The sequence below is a fragment of the Sebastes umbrosus genome, chromosome 23 (genome assembly GCF_015220745.1).
Source record: "Sebastes umbrosus isolate fSebUmb1 chromosome 23, fSebUmb1.pri, whole genome shotgun sequence".
Taxonomy (NCBI): Eukaryota; Metazoa; Chordata; class Actinopteri; order Perciformes; family Sebastidae; genus Sebastes; species Sebastes umbrosus.
The window spans coordinates 4,190,279-4,214,196 of NC_051291.1; the positions used below are offsets into that span (position 1 = coordinate 4,190,279).

Genomic DNA, 23,918 nt, shown 5'->3' on the forward strand with positions numbered 1-23,918 from the left:
GTAAAATAGTCCAATAAAAGCAGCCTCACCTAACTGTCTTCCGTAGGCTTTGTGGATCTGCAGACAGAGAAAACTGACCTGATGGAAAATGTTGGAACGATTCCTTTCCTGGACTACAAGCACTTTGCCTCCAGAATCTTTTTTCCTGAGGTACAGCAGAGCTGGAAAGAAATCCTACAGACTGATTCTGTAAAATTGTGAAATATCACATATAATACATCATCATTGCCAGATTTACAAAGCTATTGTTTTTGTTATTGTTTTTCAGAATGAATCTTTGATGACATCATGTATCAAAGACATTGGTCAGGTAAGGTCTGACACCAGCTGTTGTCGATGTTGGTACCACTTTGTAATGGTGTGTTCACGCCAAAAGCAAATTTTTCTCACAGCGCGGTTACATAAAAAGTCAATGCAAAAGAGGTGAATGGACGCAAATTTGTGCAAACAGGTGATCTTGCGTATTTGCAGGAGTTGAAATATTTCAACTCGAGCGACCAATTTGTGTGACGCTGTGGCATGAAAGCCTATCAGCGTTGAGATTCTCCTCCTGTCGTCACTGACGTCCTGATGTTGTTGAATCAGAAATGGAGGAAAAAATACTGTAGCTGTCTGTGGTCACCCAGAGCTACGATAGTAAATCATATCTTTACAGAGACCGGACGGAACTCTGTAAATAAATGTTTGTGTATAAACTACAGACTGTCTATGGTGTAAACAACAACATCGCTGCCGTATTTATGCCTAGATGACTTTATCTTGAGTGTTGATGGAGCAGCTGCATAGCCTGGCACTGATCGATCCAAACTCCATTCAGAAAACAAACAATTTAAAAGTTGTTTGCTTGATGTCTTGCAGACAGACCTGACAAAGCATGAATTCAGACTTTTTACAAATCAACATCATTATGTAGTTATTTCGGTATCTTTTTTTTAATTGTTTATTAGTATGAAATCACAGCACAATCTGTTTATTTTGGGTTCATACCACTTCAGCGACATGTGGCTTGCTAGATACAGTCAGGGCAATGGCACTGTATGTAAATACAGCTCGCCGCCGGGTGATGTTATGAACCCAGACAGGACGGTGTTTGGTTTTCTGACATATCTGAGACTTTCACAACATGTACAGAGCAGCAACAGTGGTTATTTCTCCCTTGGTTGATGGCAGAAAGAAATGTTGTTGGTGTCTATGGAGATAAGTTCCTTATCCTCTCTGGCGCGTCTAGCGGGAATGAACTCAAATGATACCAGCGGTCCAACTTATGCGAGTAACAACTTGTTTGTGAACACAGCATAACTGTTGTCGGTGATGTGTTGTTGTATATCTGACCTGAAATCAGGATGCGGTGAAGGTTCAGCTTGACGACTGTTGCCAGGGCTTGTCCAGGCTGCTCCAGGACCGGCTCTTCATCACATCTATGGTGCACGCTCTGGAGGAGCAGAAGACCTTCACCATCAAAGACAAGTCAGTTTGTGGTGTTTTACTCTGCATGACTGTTATATACAGTAACAAAAGATGTCTGAAGTGTAAAATGCAGCTTTAAGTCTATTCTGAATAAGCTTGAATAGAATGATAAATAAATAAAGTACATCTATCTATCCTGTTCTCTTTTACTAGCTTTCTCCTCTTTAGCGTTTACCATACTCGATTCTAATCTTCCGTCCTTTACTGTGGTCTATATTATTTCATTTTTGTCTGCTCTTGTCTATTCTGTTATCTTCAGTTTCAGTTCTCTATTCTACTATTGTTGTTCCATTCTTGCCTATTTTGGTCTCTTCTAGTATGTCCTATTTTCTTCACCTTCACTTTCATCCTTGGGTAATTTTTTGTGACTAATCGTTGTCTTGTCAGTTGCTTACTGTCAGTTATGTCTATGAAATGTTAAACTTTGACATTTTTCAGAACTCATGTTGATAAATTTGCTTGTTTTGTCCGATCAACAATCCAAAACCCAAAGATTATTCAATTTACTGTCATATGTGACAAAGAAAAGCAGCAAATCCTCTCATTTGAGAAGCTGAAACCAGGTAGTTTTTTGCATTCTTGCTTGAAAAATGTATTTATTTATTTTGAAAATCATTTAATTTTCATTTTTTTAATTGATTAATTGACGGAATAGTTGAATCGGCACACCTGTTTTATTCTCTTCTATAGTTCTCTTCGTACTCTCTTATGTCTTCATCCAATCAATTATCCTGTTGCACTCATTGCTCTGTCTTCTTCTTCCTCTTCATTGTATTATGTTTGAACCCGCATCCTGTATCCTGGCGTTGCCTACTTTCGTCTCCTCACCTTTGTCTGCTCTCGTCCAGGTGTACGATGGCGTCATTACTGACCGTAGCGCTCCACAACAACTTGTCGTACCTGACCGAGGTGATGGAGGTTCTGCTGAAGGCTCTGATGCAGCAGAACAGCAACGCTCAGCCCAAACTGCTGCTACGACGCACCGAGTCCACTGTGGAGAAGCTGCTGACCAACTGGATGTCCATCTGCCTTTACGGCTTCCTCAGGGTCAGTTTCTCTCACGTCTCTTTTTTGTCTTTTGCTGTTCTATAAAACTTCAAGGAAAAGTTCAGTTATTTTAACCATGCCAGCATCTGACTTTTCATCGGATTAAAATTTTAACTTCTCCTAAATTTTGGTTTATAATCAAATACCTGCAAACTAAATAATATTCCCATCAGCCTCAGCTGTACTTTTCTGTGTTTATTGCGAATTAGCAAATGTTAGCATGCTAATCTAAGATGGTAAGCATTTTACCTGCTAAACTTCCCCATGTTAACTGTGTCATTGTGAACATGTTAGCCCGATAATAATAGCATTGACCTCAAAGCACCACTGTGCCTATTAAGTGCAGCCTCACAGAGCCGCCAGCGTGGCTGTAGACTCTTTACTTTTGACTCTTTTTTTTGTCAGTTGAAAAAAATTTGAGAAACTTGTGTGACAATGTGTAAAGTCAACAGGAACATATTCTGCGAAGCTAAAAAAAGACCTCGTCTGTTTGCCCACATACCTAATAAAGGAAACGTTACCATGGTTACGGACATTAACTGTTAACTGCATACATAGTTCACAGTTCAGTATATTTTTACTTTTGTTAACAAAAACTATGATGAAATATGTTCGTCAACAACTTTTTTTTTCCCATGACTGAGATGAGACGATGACGAGCACCAACGTCATTAAACACTCAGGGTGACGAAAAAAGACTAAAAGCCTAAAATGCAGTTTAAAATCTCTTTATTTTATCACCTTCCACCTTCTCCTCCCCTCTCTCTGTCACTCTCTCTCTGTCTCAAACACACTTACACACCATGGGCTAGAAAATCTAGCCCATGACGTTTGACCACGTTTGACCGACTGAGTTCCTGTTTCTGATTTTGTGCAGGAAAGCGTCGGCCAGCACCTGTTCCTGATGGTGAGCGCTCTCACGCAGCAGACCGCAAAAGGACCTGTGGACTGTGTGACAGAGAAAGCTCTGTACACACTCAGCGAGGACTGGCTGCTGTGGCAGGCTCAGGACTACAGCTCCCTGGTACAAACACAAACACACACATACACACACACACACACACACTTTTTATATCTCAGGGCATTTGCACACTTGAGCAGATGACTTGGGTCTAAACAAGAGATCATCTTGTGTTGTTTTATTCACTCCACACTCATGGAATAACTACCAAACTATGTGTGGTACATTTCCGTATTCGCTTAGTACATCACACGTTTAGCCAGTTGTGCTTTTACATGTGGAAGCAATCCTTAACACTTCCCAATTCTTAGTTCTGTTTTTAGTTTGGTAAGTACAAAACTGTGCTTACATAATGCTCTGTCTAATGATGAAATATGTACACAGTACCCCCCGATATTGCAATATTTGTAGAACAGTGCACATTAATCAATATTTCAGTTAACTTTCTACCTTGATGAAAATGTGCCAGAGTTGGCTAAAGAGCACATTTTCATCTGTAGTTCCTGGGCAGGTTATATTACAAATTAGAAATATTATCAATACAATGCTTCAGCAAGCACTACAGTACAACACAGTACCATACAATAGAATACATAAATACAGTACAACACAGTACGATACAATAGAATACATAAATACAGTACAAAAGAAGAAGATATGTGAAAACAATACACACCCTTTGTTAGCAAAAATGATGTATTGATAAGACAATGTTTGTCTACAGAGTAGACGGAGTATTAAGACAGCTTGTCAGTGCACTGCGGCTGGTACTGAACTACTTCCTCCTCATGTATTTTAAGGCCCCCTTTGAACATGCAAAGCAGTATCGCTTTAAAAAGCTTGATATGGCTTCATTTACTGCATGTGTATATGTGTGTATATATATATATATATATATATATATATATATATATATATATATATATATATATATATATATATACACTCACCGGCCACTTTATTAGGTACACCTTGCTTGTACCGTGTGGTCTTCTGCTGCTGTAGCCCATCTGCTTCGAGGTTGGACGTGTTGTGCGTTCAGAGATGGTATTCTGCATACCTTGGTTGTAACGAGTGGTTATTTGAGTTACTGTTGCCTTTCTATCATCTCGAACCACTCTGCCCATTCTCCTCTGACCTCTGACATCAACAAGGCATTTCCGTCCACACAACTGCCGCTCACTGGATATGTTCTCTTTTTCGGACCATTCTCTGTAAACCCTAGAGATGGTTGTGCGTGAAAATCCCAGTAGATCAGCAGTTTTTGAAATACTCAGACCAGCCCGTCTGGCACCAACAACCATGCCACGTTCAAAGTCACTTAAATCCCCTTTCTTCCCCATTCTGATGCTCGGTTTGAACTTCAGCAAGTCGTCTTCACCACGTCTAGATGCCTAAATGCATTGAGTTGCTGCCATGTGATTGGCTGATTAGCTATTTGTGTTAACAAGCAATTGAACAGGTGTGCCTAATAAAGTGGCCGGTGAGTGTCTATATATATATAGATATATATATGTCTATATATATATATCTATATATATATACTCAGGTAAACATTTGAATGTCTCACACATTTTAGTTTAAAAGCAGTTACCTGCAATAGTACTGACATCCCCATCAGCCTCAGCTGTACTTTGTGTTTAGTTTGAACATGTTAGCATGCTGACGTACAGCACCTCGGTATGTGGGTGAGTAAATGAAGGATATTTGCCACACTGAGAGTCTTGAGACAGCTTGTCAGTGCACTGCGGCTGGTGCTGAACTACTTCCTCATTTAAGGCCCCCTTTGAACATGCAAAGCAGTATCGCTTTAAAAAGCTTAACATGGCTTCATTTACTGCATGTTTTTGGGTTTATATTTCCTGGATGTTGCACAACAGCGAAGTTCTAAAATAGTTCAGAAACACACTGACATATGTATATGTGTGTGTATATACAGTATGTATATATATATATATATATATTTGCATACTCAGGTAAACATTTTAATGTCTCACACATTTTAGTTTCAAAGCAGTTTTCATGCAATAATCATGACATCCCATCAGCCTCAGCTGTACTTTGTGTTTAGTTTGAACATGTTAGCATGCTGACGTTGGCATTTAGCTCAAAGCACCTCGGTGTGGGTGTTTATATGAAGGATTGTACTGAACCACTTCCTCCTTCACGTGTTCTGCAAAGCAGTGCAGCTATAAGCTTGACATGGCTTTATTTATTACATGTTGTCGGGTTATCTTAACTTGACTAATTTCCCGGACTTTGCACAACAGAGAAGTTCTGGAATAGATCCAGAAGCACACCGATAAGAATATAAATCAGATTACTAAATCCATCGCTCAATAAACAGGAACCTTGGTAACACAAGTGAAACTGAGAAACGGTACCATCTCATCCTACTTGTAGGAAATATCTGTTAGCTGTCAGTCATTGACTGAAAATGAGAGTGAAAGATGTTTGGTTACGGCAATGAGGGATGTGTTAAGTATTGTGACAGGACGCTAAATATTGAGAAAGGCATGGATTGATCAATAGAGGATTAGTATATGAAGATGTCCACACAAGTTCTTTACTGAATACTTGCTCAACCACTGCAGCTCATCAAAGGTCACATGTCCTGCAGATGTAGCAGCCAATAGCCAGTTTTTACAATTGGACAGTTTTACAAGTGAGAACTCATTGCATACAGTCTTTCATTTACATGAATGATGCTGCTTCTGATGAAGGAGAAACCCTAAAATACATCACATTTTAAGCCGTGACAGAACCTGTTTTAAGAAAAGCAGCTACTGAGTCAGACTCTTCACGAAAACACTTAATTCAAGGAAGTGGAGCGTCTCAGCGTTTCTCAGATTAAACACATCAATGAACCCACACACTGCATGAACAGACTTCCTTTGAACACACCCTACTCCTCAGAGAGAAGTTCCTGACACTAGATGCAGACCAAGGTATTTTAGTCTTCGTTGTTTTATAATTTGGGTGATATTAGCATGAAAGTTAAGTGATGATTGATGACTATTTCAACCTTGTTTCAGTTGCGTCCCCGTCTCCGGTGGTGTGAAACGGACTCAAGAGCAAGTAAAAAAGAAATTATAAAAACATAATTCAAAGCTGTAAACACCCACAGCATAAATCCAGCTGTCCTTCCTGCATCTGTCAGTTTAAACTGTGTTGCCTGGATGATGACTTCTTTGTATTTGTGTAATATTACTATACGATCTGCGCACCGAGCTCTGATTAGTCAGTAGGCGGTGCTTTCACATGAGTTGATCTCTTATCTGGAACATAACCTGCTCCGGAGCAGGTTAGCTGTTCAGCATAAGTTACCATGGTGATTTACCCCGGTAAGAAGTGAACCACCTTCGTAGGACGGAAAACCCTGAAGAGTTAACCCTGAAGTTACCTCGCTAACGCCAAATCCTGCTTCGTAGTACAGGCCTCAGATCAGACAAAGCCCAGCTTTGGTAAACAAACATCTCCGTAACACTTTCTATGACGCCCATGTCTATAATGCATTATAAACACACTTACTTATACAATAATGCGTTTATAAACTGAATTTTTTATAGTTATACTCATAAATATTCATAATGATTTATAAAAAATATATATATTTAAATGCTTGATAATTAAATGAAGAAAGTAAGAACATGTGATTAAGTGGTTAAGTTCTGAAACTGAAGCAGAAATTTTTATTTTTTACCTGCGTCATCAAACTTTTTGTGATCCTGTGGCTTTGACAGTGAAGTTTATGGAACTACAGTCGCTGTAAATGCTGACACAAGAAATGAACCGGTGACATCAGCCTCACATGACAAGGATAAATGTGGGTTAAAGTTACATTCAGTAGAAATCATTCATACGTCTGACAATGATACACACAAGATGATGTATATGTTGATTTAATCATCTGAAAGTCCCTGAAAACACATTTTCTTAATCGGTGTACTGTGTAATTCACATTACACACATTATTTCTGTGTTTGTGCTTTTGGTGTTAAACCCTTAATAAATAATAACTAAGGATGCTTTTTCCACATTTTAACTTGCTTGTGTTGTCACAAATATTTAAAGTTATAGAGAAATACTTAAGAGTTCAAACCAAGTTTTCAGGGCTTTAATGTTTTAGTCCCTAAATATTTTAAGGGTCATATTGACTGCAACAGTAATCCCTGCCAATCATCTTGTATTTCCCACTCGGTCTGACAGTAAGCTAGCTCCATTTGTTTGTAATTCAACAGCCACTAATGCACAGCAAGACATTTATAGGACATTTCTACACGCGTGCTACCTGCAAACACTTCATGTTATTTTCGATTTTAGCACTTAAAATGCACATTTGCAGTATCCGACAAATGAACGCACAAACAACAACAGCAATTTATCTTTTGAATTATCCCCAGTACGCTTTTCTAATGTAACACTTCACTCTATTACATCTTCAGCACTCTGTGTTCCCTCTTCTTTTGCATTTCCTTCTCTCTCGACTCAACCCACAGCAGTCACGAACATTTTATCTAATCTAACAAACCACCATCTCACTTCGCTGCTCATTTCAAACCATTAGACGGTGTGTGTGTGTGTGTGTGTGTGTGTGTGTGTGTGTGTGTGTGTGTGTGTGTGTGTGCATTAGCCGCAAAACTGCAGAAAGGAAATAAGATGGAATCTGATGATCCATTAACTCGTGCATTACTGCTGTGAACGCCTTTCATTAACCACACCCTCAAAGAGCCATACAGCTGTGTTATGCTTTCCAACCGTGAAGAATCTGTAATATTTTTCTAATGTGTTGTGATATGAGGCTTTGATTCAGGTACTGTTTGCATGATGGGAAAACTGAGGTTAGTGGTTATTTTAGTGGTACGTATGGTAGCGTACTGCACATGCAGCTGTGTGCATGTGCTAGTATGGTAAGCTTTTAATCACTATTCACACATGCACTCTTGCGTAGATCCTAGAATCTGTGTATCGGAGTGTATACCGCACGTCTCAGAGTAGTGAGTGAGCTCATGAATGAATGATGAACCTTAGGAGAGACATTCAGAGATGGTTGCTTACATTTATGGCTGGTTATAAAGATCGAACAAGAGTCATAAGAAGAAGAAGAAAAGGAAAGGCACTTTATTAATCCCCGAGGGGAAATTAAAGTGTTTCACTCTGGTATATACAGGACACACACATGCACAAACAGGGCCTATATACATGCGTTAATGAGAGAGATGTCGGCGCGAGGGCGCTGCCCTGACAGGCGTCCCGAGCAGTTGGGGGTTTGGTGGCTTGCTCAAGGGGCACCTCAGCAGTGCCCTATGGACTGAGCTACTGCCGCCCCCATAATAGCTGGTAATTAGCGAATGCAATGGAGTGTCAATTTTGTCCGTGTTTCTGTCTATTGTTTACAGAAGCTGAAGGTGCTGTTTGCAGTAGGCATTGACGGAGAGGTCAGCGAGTCTCTGGAGGTTAACGCTCTCAGCTGTGACTCCATAGAGCAAGTCAAAGAGAAAATCCTGTCCACCTTCAAGGCCAAGTTTGGTTTCCCCTACAACTCTTCCCTCAGGGACGTTCGGATCGGTGAGTAACAGAACAGTCTCTTTTAGTGCTGTGTCTTTAAGATCAAAACCAACTATGAATTGATCCTACTAACATGTTTTATTGATGTAAATGAGGCCAGATATATTATCTTATTCCTCTGTGTCATAGAGCTGCATTGTTGTCCAGAAACTGTTAAAAACACATGCGTGAGCCACACTGTTGCACTGGGTGACCTGTCCGTTCATTACCAAAAGTACCATTTCCACCTGTTTGAGTAACATTTGATGCAAATTACTGTGGCCAGCAGTTTTAGAGAAAATACCGAGTCAAAAGTATGTCTTTTATAAAGACCTTTCACACAGTTTAAAGGGACTGTTTGTAAGAATCAGAAATTGCTAGTTAACAGCGACACCTGTGGCCGTTAAGTCAACGAAAGTCAACGTCCTGTTGCTCGCGCTTGTGCTCGCTCTACATAGACATGAACAAGCATCGCTCAAAACAGTGAGGCGACACACGTCAGCTCCCCCGCGTACTCCGACCGCGGCCAACACTTTTGCAAGGCGTGCTTCACTATATATAACTTTGCGGTTTTGGTGCTTCCGTGTAGTTTGTGTTGGAGTCTTGTCTAAACAGCGTAGCCACACGCGAACGCGCATGGGACACCGACCCGCAATTATTTATACGTGTAAGAAGTTATAAACAGTTCCTTTAACCATAACTTGCTCCCTTTTTCCCCACCAGAGTACGAGAGGGATGGATCGTTTGTTGCTCTTGAGGAAGTGGATGCGAGCTCCGAGGTTATCGGGGAGGTCACAATGCTCAACACACTCAAGCACTACAAGGTGAGAAATGAGAGTATTTAAAAAAAAAAAAAAAAAACAAAGCTGTTAGTGGAAGAGGTAATCCCCTGAACTCCCCTGCAGAAAGTCATGAAGTATTTCTGCATCTCAGACCATTGCCAGTCAACATGAGAGCAGTGCGTCAGTTGGAGGAACTCCCCTCTCACTTTGACTGTTATTGTTCCTGTCTCCGCCCACAGGAAAAGAGCATACGTGCAGGTATTTTCTGTGGTTGTTGTCATATGTAATTCGCATGATGGCTTCACAGAAACTGGATTCAAAATGTAAATAACAAAACCCTCATTGCAATTTACTTCCCTTAATATTTTTAGGGCTTAATAGAACTTAATCATAAACACATTGGTTGTATAGATATGAATGGTGAAGACACGGCAAAAAAGTTCCACCCAAGCATGGTAAAGGAAACGGGGTCCATGTTTCAACGCGGGTCGGGTGATTTGCCGACATCGCCGAGACCCCTCGCACTGAGAACAGTCCCCCGTCCCTCTCCACAGGGAGAGAGGGCGCAGCTAGCAACACAGCCCCGGCAATAGGTGAGGTCCGGGCAAAGGGTGCCGCAGAGATCACGGCCGGTGCCGCGAGCCACCTTCACTCCCGGGCCTTTCCAAGCTGAGAGCCAGTCGCGACGCACTGTGGCGAATCCCCTGGGCAGACTGCCTCACTGATTGAGAGGTGAAAAAATATTTTCGGTTCATTATGAAACTGTGGCTGACCACATTTTGATCGCATTTGACTACGCTAATTGTGGTTGAAATCATCCCTGAAACTCCAGATAGTCTATATGAAGAAAAAAAAGATAAGAGTCAATAGTCCAATCTTCGTATTGAGCAGCCAAATCTGAGCCAAACATCTCTGATTCGGCTAAACAGTACACTACAAGATGTTTCTGAAAACATTTGAAGAGAGAAATAGGCATTACAGTAACAGAATATTGATTCATATTTGATCAGCGCCGTCTAGTTTGACCGTTTGATCGGAGTTCGCGAGTGATTGACAGCTGGCTCTCATAGACGGCAGCTGGACAGCAGACTCCAGCTCGGTTGTTTTCCTCTGGTCTGTGAAATCTTGAAGATGCCGTTAGGAGCACTGGAGGACACAGAGGCACACGATTTTTTTTTAGATCATGTGTCTCATGTACTACTGTCAGGATATAGTGACCATTTTATAAACATAACTTTTTTTAATCATATTTGCTCCAATTGAATCTAACATGAAATGGCTACATAGTTCCACATGCTGGGACACCCAAACAGCAGCGAGAAGTAGCTGTTTTAAATGTAGGTTTATCAACGAGGTAACACAGCAGCTGTTCCGCGTCTCAGTGAGATGGAGAAGTGAAGCTCTTCTCCGTCTCAGAGAGCATTTTATAAAAGAGATAAAAAACCACAAACCCTCTGGAGGAAGAGTAATGGCTTAATAATGGGATCGTGGAGTGCTCTATGTGTCTATCATCTATCAAGAGTACCATCAGAGCCTGGGAAAGATGGACTCTAACACATTAGTTGTTTACAGTAATAGCCTGATGGCCTGGACTGTGTTGGCCATATTATTACAAAGCCAAGCCATAACTAAAAACTAACTTTGTTACACATGATTAGTAAAGCAGGAAACGATACATAGGTGTTGCTGTCTGGGGAAATCCTGATAACACGCAATACTGGGAAAAATGTGTAGAATAAAGAAGTTCTTAGAAAGTGGATGTTTCTTGAACATCTTCTTGCAACACCTGGGTCAGCATGAGTATCTGCAGGTTTTCTGTGGGTGAATGTGGTTTCCTGTTCCATACACACAAATAATAAAAACAAAACACGGTGAAAGGTAAAACCGAAAGCATGTCTGTGATGTTATGCAAGCTTTTATTGCAGTAAATAATGATAACATACATTCGTACAGGTCGATTTGATTATTAAAAGCTGATGATTGTTATTATTTTCTTTTTCTTTATTTGTCTTATTGACATTTGTTTATTTATTATATGAATATAAACTAATGAAACTGACAGCTTTGCTATTTACTGATTTTTATTGACTTTCAAAATACAGTACAGCTGTCAAATTCACATTACTGTACAAATTAAAAAATACTGTACTATTTATAATTGAAATACAATATAATACAGTTGTGTACTGTATATAAATATAGCTTACTGTAGTTCAAATTATACATACATTTACATATACGCTAACAAATACAGTAATGTCAGTAGTGCAAATAGGCTACTAAACCACAGCTTGGCGGGGGTTTCTGTGCTAATTTTTTCTAAATAATTATCTAAATAATATAAATTCAATATAATTATAAATTATTATTTATAAATAATAATATAATATAAATACAAATAATAATTTAACAGGCCTGAAAATAAACTGTAGGCTATCATTGCCTAATATAAAAATAAAATATATAATTTTTTCCATAAGTTATGTATGAAAAGACTCAAAATGAACACTGTATGTGGACTACCTGATTACAATAAGCAAATCATTTAAACAGTATTTGTATAAGAACGATTCGTTCCCAAGCTTTTTGATCTATATAAGCGGTTGATCATTGTAACCGTGATCACTTTAAAAATGTAAGCCTTGTTTGTTCTCATCTCGTGCTGTTGTAGCCGTTTCATAGCAGTTGTCTCTTTTTGGAGCAAAGGTTGTAAAATCAAAGGAAATGTCATTTATTAAGGTATTTCTGTGTGTTGGTCTGTTTGTAGGTTCCTGATGGAGCGACAATCAAAGTGCTTTCGAAGAAAACTCATCCTCCTCTGAGCCCGCAGGGAAGTCTGAAGGGTAAGAGCTGAGAAGGAAAACACTGCTTTCTTAACACTTAAAATAGTTTTGTGAAATATGCATATTCACTTTTTTTTTTAACAATAGTTAGATGACCTGTAACCACCAAACTAAATGCTAGATGGCGGAGGAGGAAGCTAATTATTTCTGCTAACAATCTCTGTTGATTTTCTTTTAGATGATGAGAACTTCTCTGGAAAATACTTCCACTTGGTAAGAGCCAGTTTGTGTTTTATGTTTGAAGAGGTGAATCATCATATCAGTTTATAAGACAGGAACGTTTGACTAATTCAACCAACTATATGGTTGTGTTAATGTCTCTTTCCTGCAGATTGATCCTGATGTAGACGAGGACCAAAGAAGGAACCCAGAGAGGAAGAAGTTAAAACTGAAGGAAGTGCACCTCACTAAGCTGCTCTCCACCAAGGCAAGAGGAACCAGTCGCAATGCCTCATCTTACTTAGACAAACACGCACTAACACTAATACACTTTTTCAACCAATATTGGCGCGTCCATGCAGGTTTTTTAAATACAGAAAACCAGCTGAAAATAGACGATAGACTCTTTTACCGTTGTGAGTATGCCGTGCCGTTCCAGCAGAGTTAGTAAACAGTGAAAATGTTACCGTGGTTACATCTGCTTCTACATCTGTTATTTATAAATGACTGCAGTAGTCACGGGTATTTATCAGCTCCAGCTCCGATAACATGCTGGAAACATGACTCCCGGGTGGACACACTAGTTTTCGCCCTTTTTCCCGCCACAATGTTATATGACGCAAGTTGATTTGAATATATAATAAATTAAATCAACAGGAATTTGCACAAATATTATAATTTATTAACGTACAAAACATACAATTAACATGCTCTCCTCCAAGCCACCAGACTCCAGACAACTGTAATTTTACCTCATTGATCATAGAAATAGACTTCATTCAAACTGGACAGAAACAAAATAAAACTCATCAATATTTTCTTGGTTAGTCTTTCCACTGTTCCAACAATTACCAACTCTGGTTTGGTTGAAAATAATCCCTTAATTCACCAAGTTAGATGTGAAAAGAAACAGCCTTTATAGTATGCGCTCCTCAAAGCCACCAGACTCCATTGACAGAAACTGTAATTTTACTTTTCTGATCATTGAAACACACTTCATTCAAACTGGACAGAAACAGAATAAAACTCATCAGAACTGTCTTGGTTAGTCTTTCCACTGTTCCAACAATCACCGTCTCTGGTTTGACAGTTTGAAAGAGAGACTTAATAAGTAAGGCGTATGAAAAGAGAAGTAACCACCATAACATTTTCACGGTTTATTAACCCTGTTTTCGGAAAAGAGTCTATTGCCTATTTTAGTGGGTTTTCCCGTAAATACGCACACATTTTGGTAGAGAAAGGGGTATTACAGTACGGTATTATTGCAGAGGAAGCATGCTATGTTCGTTCCTCTTGTGGTGGCCACACAGATTAAAATAGGAGCATGTCTGTCCAATCAGAACCGTGAAACAGACTGAAAAACACAGCAAAACCGCTCTCTGTGTAGACATGGTGTTACTGTGAATTCAGAAGGGTTTTTGTTTTCAACTCCGAGAAGAGAGGAGATGGCACTTTGTAGTATGAATTATTCATTTCCTGTCTAAAAAAAAAAGGGAAGATCAGAGTTCTGGTGAGACTACGGTTGCATGTAATTATTTCAGAGTAAAAGGAGTTCAAACTTTTCTTTATACTGTTCTGAACTATATAAGGGACAGCAGAAATTGACATTTACCATGTGCTCTGTCTCTAAGGTGGCGGTGCATTCATTTGTGGAGAACCTGTTCAGATCTATCTGGGGGACGCCGCACAGCAGAGCCCCGCATGCTGTCAAATACTTTTTTGACTTCCTGGACGCTCAGGCGGAAAACATGAAGATTACCGACCCAGATGTCCTGCACATCTGGAAGACCAACAGGTATTGTTGGACCATCCAAAGCTCTGTGGACCGTGTGAAAAGCTTTAATACATAAGTTAACACTTAAAAACTGCACCTTTTCTTCCTGACATGTCTTGATGCTACTTTGCAGTTTGCCTCTGCGCTTCTGGGTCAACATTCTGAAGAACCCCCAGTTCGTTTTCGACATGGAGAAGACTCCACAATTGGAGAGCTGCCTGTCTGTCATCGCTCAGGCCTTCATGGACTCGTTCTCGCTCAGTGAGCTCCAGCTAGGAAAGGTAACGTACAAGACAAATGTCTTATACTATACTTATGCTATGGCTTGTTAATGACTTATTCTGACATACTACAACATTAATTTTGTATGACTTTGCTTGACATTCTATACTATGACTTTTTTTTTCGACATACTATACTATGACTTTTTTTAATTTTTCGACATACTATACTATGACTTTTTTCCGACATACTATACTATGACTTTTTATTTACATACTATACTATGACTTTTTTTCATTTTTCGACATACTATACTGACTTTTTTTTTTTTCGACATACTATACTATGACTTTTTTTTATTTTTCGACATACTATACTATGACTTTTTTTTATTTTTCGACATACTATACTATGAATTTTTTTTTTTCCGACATACTATACTATGACTTTTTTTTTTTCCGACATACTATACTATGACTTTTTTTTATTTTTCGACATACTATACTATGAATTTTTTTTTTTTTCGACATACTATACTATGACTTTTTTTTATTTTTCGACATACTATACTATGACTTTTTTTCATTTTTCGACATACTATACTGACTTTTTTTTTTTTCGACATACTATACTATGACTTTTTTCCAACATACTATACTATGACTTTTTTTTTTTTCGACATACTATACTATGACTTTTTTTTATTTTTCGACATACTATACTATGACTTTTTTTTATTTTTCGACATACTATACTATGACTTTTTTTTATTTTTCGACATACTATACTATAACTTTTTTTTATTTTTCGACATACTATACTATGACTTTTTTTTATTTTTCGACATACTATACTATGACTTTTTTCCGACATACTATACTATGACTTTTTTTTATTTTTCGACATACTATACTATGAATTTTTTTTTTTCCGACATACTATACTATGACTTTTTTTATTTTTCGACATACTATACTATGACTTTTTTTTTTTTTCGACATACTATAATATGACTTTTTTTTTTTTTTCGACATACTATACTATGACTTTTTTTCATTTTTCGACATACTATACTGACTTTTTTTTTTTTCGACATACTATACTATGACTTTTTTCCGACATACTATACTATGACTTTTTTTTATTTTTCGACATACTATACTATGACTTTTTTTTTATTTTTCGACATACTATACTATGACTTTTTTTTTTTTCGACATACTATACTATGACTTTTTTTTATTTTTCGACATACTATACTATGACTTTTTTTATTTTTCGACATACTATACTATGACTTTTTTTTATTTTTCGACATACTATACTATGACTTTTTTTTTCGACATACTATACTATGACTTTTTTTTTCGACATACTATACTATGACTTTTTTTTATTTTTCGACATACTATACTATGACTTTTTTCCGACATACTATACTATGACTTTTTTTTTTTTTCGACATACTGTACTATGACTTTTTTTTATTTTTCGACATACTATACTATGACTTTTTTCCGACATACTATACTATGACTTTTTTTTATTTTTCGACATACTATACTATGACTTTTTTTTTTTTCGACATACTATACTATGACTTTTTTTTATTTTTCGACATACTATACTATGACTTTTTTCCGACATACTATACTATGACTTTTTTTCATTTTTCGACATACTATACTATGACTTTTTTTTATTTTTCGACATACTATACTATGACTTTTTTCCGACATACTATACTATGACTTTTTTTTTTTTTTCGACATACTATACTATGACTTTTTTTTATTTTCCGACATACTATACTATGACTTTTTTTCGACATACTATACTGACTTTTTTTTTTTCGACATACTATACTATGACTTTTTTCCGACATACTATACTATGACTTTTTTTTATTTTTCGACATACTATACTATGACTTTTTTTTATTTTTCGACATACTATACTATGACTTTTTTTTATTTTTCGACATACTATACTATGACTTTTTTTTTTTTCGACATACTATACTATGACTTTTTTTTATTTTTCGACATACTATACTATGACTTTTTTTCATTTTTCGACATACTATACTGACTTTTTTTTTTTCGACATACTATACTATGACTTTTTTCCGACATACTATACTATGACTTTTTTTCATTTTTCGACATACTATACTATGACTTTTTTTTTTTTTCGACATACTATACTATGACTTTTTTTTATTTTTCGACATACTATACTATGACTTTTTTTATTTTTCGACATACTATACTATGACTTTTTTTATTTTTCGACATACTATACTATGACTTTTTTTTTTTTCGACATACTATACTATGACTTTTTTTATTTTTCGACATACTATACTATGACTTTTTTTTATTTTTCGACATACTATACTATGACTTTTTTTTATTTTTCGACATACTATACTATGACTTTTTTCCGACATACTATACTATGACTTTTTTTTATTTTTCGACATACTATATACTATGACTTTTTTTTTTTCGACATACTATACTATGACTTTTTTTTATTTTTCGACATACTATACTATGACTTTTTTCCGACATACTATACTATGACTTTTTTTTATTTTTCGACATACTATACTATGACTTTTTTTTTTTTTCGACATACTATACTGACTTTTTTTTATTTTTCGACATACTATACTATGATTTTTTTCCGACATACTATACTATGACTTTTTTTTATTTTTCGACATACTATACTATGACTTTTTTCCGACATACTATACTATGACTTTTTTTTATTTTTCGACATACTATACTATGACTTTTTTTTTTTTTCGACATACTATACTGACTTTTTTTTATTTTTCGACATACTATACTATGATTTTTTTCCGACATACTATACTATGACTTTTTTTCATTTTTCGACATACTATACTGACTTTTTTTTTTTTTCGACATACTATACTATGACTTTTTTCCGACATACTATACTATGACTTTTTTTTTTTTCGACATACTATACTATGACTTTTTTTTATTTTTCGACATACTATACTATGACTTTTTTTTATTTTTCGACATACTATACTATGACTTTTTTTTATTTTTCGACATACTATACTATGACTTTTTTTTATTTTTCGACATACTATACTGACTTTTTTTTATTTTTCGACATACTATACTGACTTTTTTCCGACATACTATACTATGACTTTTTTTTATTTTTCGACATACTATACTATGACTTTTTTTTATTTTTCGACATACTATACTATGACTTTTTTTTATTTTTCGACATACTATACTATGACTTTTTTTCATTTTTCGACATACTATACTGACTTTTTTTTTTTCGACATACTATACTATGACTTTTTTCCGACATACTATACTATGACTTTTTTTCATTTTTCGACATACTATACTATGACTTTTTTTTTTTTTCGCCATACTATACTATGACTTTTTTTTATTTTTCGACATACTATACTATGACTTTTTTTATTTTTCGACATACTATACTATGACTTTTTTTTATTTTTCGACATACTATACTATGACTTTTTTTTATTTTTCGACATACTATACTATGACTTTTTTTTTTTCGACATACTATACTATGACTTTTTTTTATTTTTCGACATACTATACTGACTTTTTTTTTTTTTCGACATACTATACTATGACTTTTTTCCGACATACTATACTATGATTTTTTTTATTTTTCGACATACTATACTATGACTTTTTTTTTTTTCGACATACTATACTATGACTTTTTTTTATTTTTCGACATACTATACTATGACTTTTTTCCGACATACTATACTATGACTTTTTTTCATTTTTCGACATACTATACTATGACTTTTTTTCATTTTTCGACATACTATACTATGACTTTTTTTTATTTTTCGACATACTATACTATGACTTTTTTCCGACATACTATACTATGACTTTTTTTTATTTTTCGACATACTATACTATGACTTTTTTATTTTCCGACATACTATACTATGACTTTTTTTCGACATACTATACTGACTTTTTTTTTTTTCGACATACTATACTATGACTTTTTTCCGACATACTATACTATGACTTTTTTTATTTTTCGACATACTATACTATGACTTTTTTTTATTTTTCGACATACTATACTATGACTTTTTTTTATTTTTCGACATACTATACTATGACTTTTTTTTTTTCCGACATACTATACTATGACTTTTTTTATTTTTCGACATACTATACTATGACTTTTTTTCATTTTTCGACATACTATACTGACTTTTTTTATTTTTCGACATACTATACTATGACTTTTTTTTTTTTCGACATACTATACTATGACTTTTTTTTATTTTCGACATACTATACTATGACTTTTTTTTATTTTTCGACATACTATACTATGACTTTTTTTTTTTCGACATACTATACTATGACTTTTTTTTATTTTTCGACATACTATACTATGACTTTTTTTTATTTTTCGACATACTATACTATGACTTTTTTCCGACATACTATACTATGACTTTTTTTCATTTTTCGACATACTATACTATGACTTTTATTATTTTTCGACATACTATACTATGACTTTTTTTCATTTTTCGACATACTATACTATGACTTTTTATTTACATACTATACTATGACTTTTTTCCGACATACTATACTATGACTTTTATTATTTTTCGACATACTATACTATGACTTTTTTTCATTTTTCGACATACTATACTATGACTTTTTATTTACATACTATACTGACTTTTTTTTTTTCGACATACTATACTATGACTTTTTTTTTTTTCGACATACTATACTATGACTTTTTTTCATTTTTCGACATACTATACTGACTTTTTTTTTTTTCGACATACTATACTATGACTTTTTTCCGACATACTATACTATGACTTTTTTTTTCGACATACTATACTATGACTTTTTTTTATTTTTCGACATACTATACTATGACTTTTTTTCATTTTTCGACATACTATACTGACTTTTTTTTTTTTCGACATACTATACTATGACTTTTTTCCGACATACTATACTATGACTTTTTTTCATTTTTCGACATACTATACTATGACTTTTTTTTTTTTTCGACATACTATACTATGACTTTTTTTTATTTTTCGACATACTATACTATGACTTTTTTTTATTTTTCGACATACTATACTATGACTTTTTTTTATTTTTCGACATACTATACTATGACTTTTTTTTATTTTTCGACATACTATGCTATGACTTTTTTCCGACATACTATACTATGACTTTTTTTTATTTCGACATACTATACTATGACTTTTTTTTATTTTTCGACATACTATACTATGACTTTTTTTTATTTTTCGACATACTATACTATGACTTTTTTTATTTTTCGACATACTATACTATGACTTTTTTTATTTTTCGACATACTATACTATGACTTTTTTTTCGACATACTATACTATGACTTTTTTTTTCGACATACTATACTATGACTTTTTTTTTTTTTTCGACATACTATACTATGACTTTTTTCCGACATACTATACTATGATTTTTTTTATTTTTCGACATACTATACTATGACTTTTTTTTTTTTCGACATACTATACTATGACTTTTTTTTATTTTTCGACATACTATACTATGACTTTTTTCCGACATACTATACTATGACTTTTTTCATTTTTCGACATACTATACTATGACTTTTTTTCATTTTTCGACATACTATACTATGACTTTTTTTTATTTTTCGACATACTATACTATGACTTTTTTCCGACATACTATACTATGACTTTTTTTTATTTTTCGACATACTATACTATGACTTTTTTATTTTCCGACATACTATACTATGACTTTTTTTCGACATACTATACTGACTTTTTTTTTTTTCGACATACTATACTATGACTTTTTTCCGACATACTATACTATGACTTTTTTTTATTTTTCGACATACTATACTATGACTTTTTTTTATTTTTCGACATACTATACTATGACTTTTTTTTATTTTCGACATACTATACTATGACTTTTTTTTTTTCCGACATACTATACTATGACTTTTTTTTATTTTTCGACATACTATACTATGACTTTTTTTCATTTTTCGACATACTATACTGACTTTTTTTATTTTTCGACATACTATACTATGACTTTTTTTTTTTTCGACATACTATACTATGACTTTTTTTTATTTTTCGACATACTATACTATGACTTTTTTTTATTTTTCGACATACTATACTATGACTTTTTTTTTTTTCGACATACTATACTATGACTTTTTTTTATTTTTCGACATACTATACTATGACTTTTTTTATTTTTCGACATACTATACTATGACTTTTTTCCGACATACTATACTATGACTTTTTTTCATTTTTCGACATACTATACTATGACTTTTATTATTTTTCGACATACTATACTATGACTTTTTTTCATTTTTCGACATACTATACTATGACTTTTTATTTACATACTATACTATGACTTTTTTCCGACATACTATACTATGACTTTTATTATTTTTCGACATACTATACTATGACTTTTTTTCATTTTTCGACATACTATACTATGACTTTTTATTTACATACTATACTGACTTTTTTTTTTTCGACATACTATACTATGACTTTTTTCCGACATACTATACTATGACTTTTTTTTATTTTTCGACATACTATACTATGACTTTTTTTTATTTTTCGACATACTATACTATGACTTTTTTTTATTTTTCGACATACTATACTATGACTTTTTTTTTTTTCGACATACTATACTATGACTTTTTTTCATTTTTCGACATACTATACTGACTTTTTTTTTTTTCGACATACTATACTATGACTTTTTTCCGACATACTATACTATGACTTTTTTTTTCGACATACTATACTATGACTTTTTTTTATTTTTCGACATACTATACTATGACTTTTTTTTATTTTTCGACATACTATACTATGACTTTTTTCCGACATACTATACTATGACTTTTTTTTATTTTTCGACATACTATACTATGACTTTTTTTTATTTTTCGACATACTATACTATGACTTTTTTTTATTTTTCGACATACTATGCTATGACTTTTTTCCGACATACTATACTATGACTTTTTTTTATTTCGACATACTATACTATGACTTTTTTTTATTTTTCGACATACTATACTATGACTTTTTTTTATTTTTCGACATACTATACTATGACTTTTTTTTATTTTTCGACATACTATACTATGACTTTTTTTTTCGACATACTATACTATGACTTTTTTTTTCGACATACTATACTATGACTTTTTTTTATTTTTCGACATACTATACTATGACTTTTTTCCGACATACTATACTATGACTTTTTTTTTTTTTCGACATACTGTACTATGACTTTTTTTTATTTTTCGACATACTATACTATGACTTTTTTCCGACATACTATACTATGACTTTTTTTTATTTTTCGACATACTATACTATGACTTTTTTTTTTTTCGACATACTATACTATGACTTTTTTTTATTTTTCGACATACTATACTATGACTTTTTTCCGACATACTATACTATGACTTTTTTTCATTTTTCGACATACTATACTATGACTTTTTTTTATTTTTCGACATACTATACTATGACTTTTTTTTATTTTTCGACATACTATACTATAACTTTTTTTTTTTTTTCGACATACTATACTATGACTTTTTTTTATTTTCCGACATACTATACTATGACTTTTTTTCGACATACTATACTGACTTTTTTTTTTTCGACATACTATACTATGACTTTTTTCCGACATACTATACTATGACTTTTTTTTATTTTTCGACATACTATACTATGACTTTTTTTATTTTTCGACATACTATACTATGACTTTTTTTTATTTTTCGACATACTATACTATGACTTTTTTTTTTTTCGACATACTATACTATGACTTTTTTTTATTTTTCGACATACTATACTATGACTTTTTTTCATTTTTCGACATACTATACTGACTTTTTTTTTTTCGACATACTATACTATGACTTTTTTCCGACATACTATACTATGACTTTTTTTCATTTTTCGACATACTATACTATGACTTTTTTTTTTTTTCGACATACTATACTATGACTTTTTTTTATTTTTCGACATACTATACTATGACTTTTATTATTTTTCGACATACTATACTATGACTTTTTTTTATTTTTCGACATACTATACTATGACTTTTTTTTTTTTCGACATACTATACTATGACTTTTTTTTATTTTTCGACATACTATACTATGACTTTTTTTTATTTTTCGACATACTATACTATGACTTTTTTTTATTTTTCGACATACTATACTATGACTTTTTTCCGACATACTATACTATGACTTTTTTTTATTTTTCGACATACTATATACTATGACTTTTTTTTTTTTCGACATACTATACTATGACTTTTTTTTATTTTTCGACATACTATACTATGACTTTTTTCCGACATACTATACTATGACTTTTTTTTATTTTTCGACATACTATACTATGACTTTTTTTTTTTTTCGACATACTATACTGACTTTTTTTTATTTTTCGACATACTATACTATGATTTTTTTCCGACATACTATACTATGACTTTTTTTCATTTTTCGACATACTATACTGACTTTTTTTTTTTCGACATACTATACTATGACTTTTTTCCGACATACTATACTATGACTTTTTTTTTTTTCGACATACTATACTATGACTTTTTTTTATTTTTCGACATACTATACTATGACTTTTTTTTATTTTTCGACATACTATACTATAACTTTTTTTTTTTTTCGACATACTATACTATGACTTTTTTTTATTTTTCGACATACTATACTATAACTTTTTTTTTTTTCGACATACTATACTATGACTTTTTTTTATTTTCCGACATACTATACTATGACTTTTTTTCGACATACTATACTGACTTTTTTTTTTTTCGACATACTATACTATGACTTTTTTCCGACATACTATACTATGACTTTTTTTTATTTTTCGACATACTATACTATGACTTTTTTTT

General features: G+C 33.6%; 1 protein-coding gene across 1 annotated transcript in view; it reads left to right on the forward strand.

The window, feature by feature from the left end:
• The window catches only part of plxnc1 (plexin C1), a 47,022-nt gene that overhangs the window by 13,860 nt on the left and 9,244 nt on the right, over nt 1–23,918 (forward strand). The window contains exons 17-28 of the mRNA XM_037760480.1: nt 47–150; nt 269–310; nt 1,343–1,467; nt 2,316–2,514; nt 3,392–3,538; nt 8,875–9,043; nt 9,746–9,846; nt 12,572–12,647; nt 12,826–12,860; nt 12,979–13,074; nt 14,438–14,601; nt 14,714–14,861. Of these exons, the coding sequence (XP_037616408.1) occupies nt 47–150; nt 269–310; nt 1,343–1,467; nt 2,316–2,514; nt 3,392–3,538; nt 8,875–9,043; nt 9,746–9,846; nt 12,572–12,647; nt 12,826–12,860; nt 12,979–13,074; nt 14,438–14,601; nt 14,714–14,861 (1,406 nt within the window). The remainder of the gene's footprint in view (nt 1–46; nt 151–268; nt 311–1,342; nt 1,468–2,315; nt 2,515–3,391; nt 3,539–8,874; nt 9,044–9,745; nt 9,847–12,571; nt 12,648–12,825; nt 12,861–12,978; nt 13,075–14,437; nt 14,602–14,713; nt 14,862–23,918) is intronic.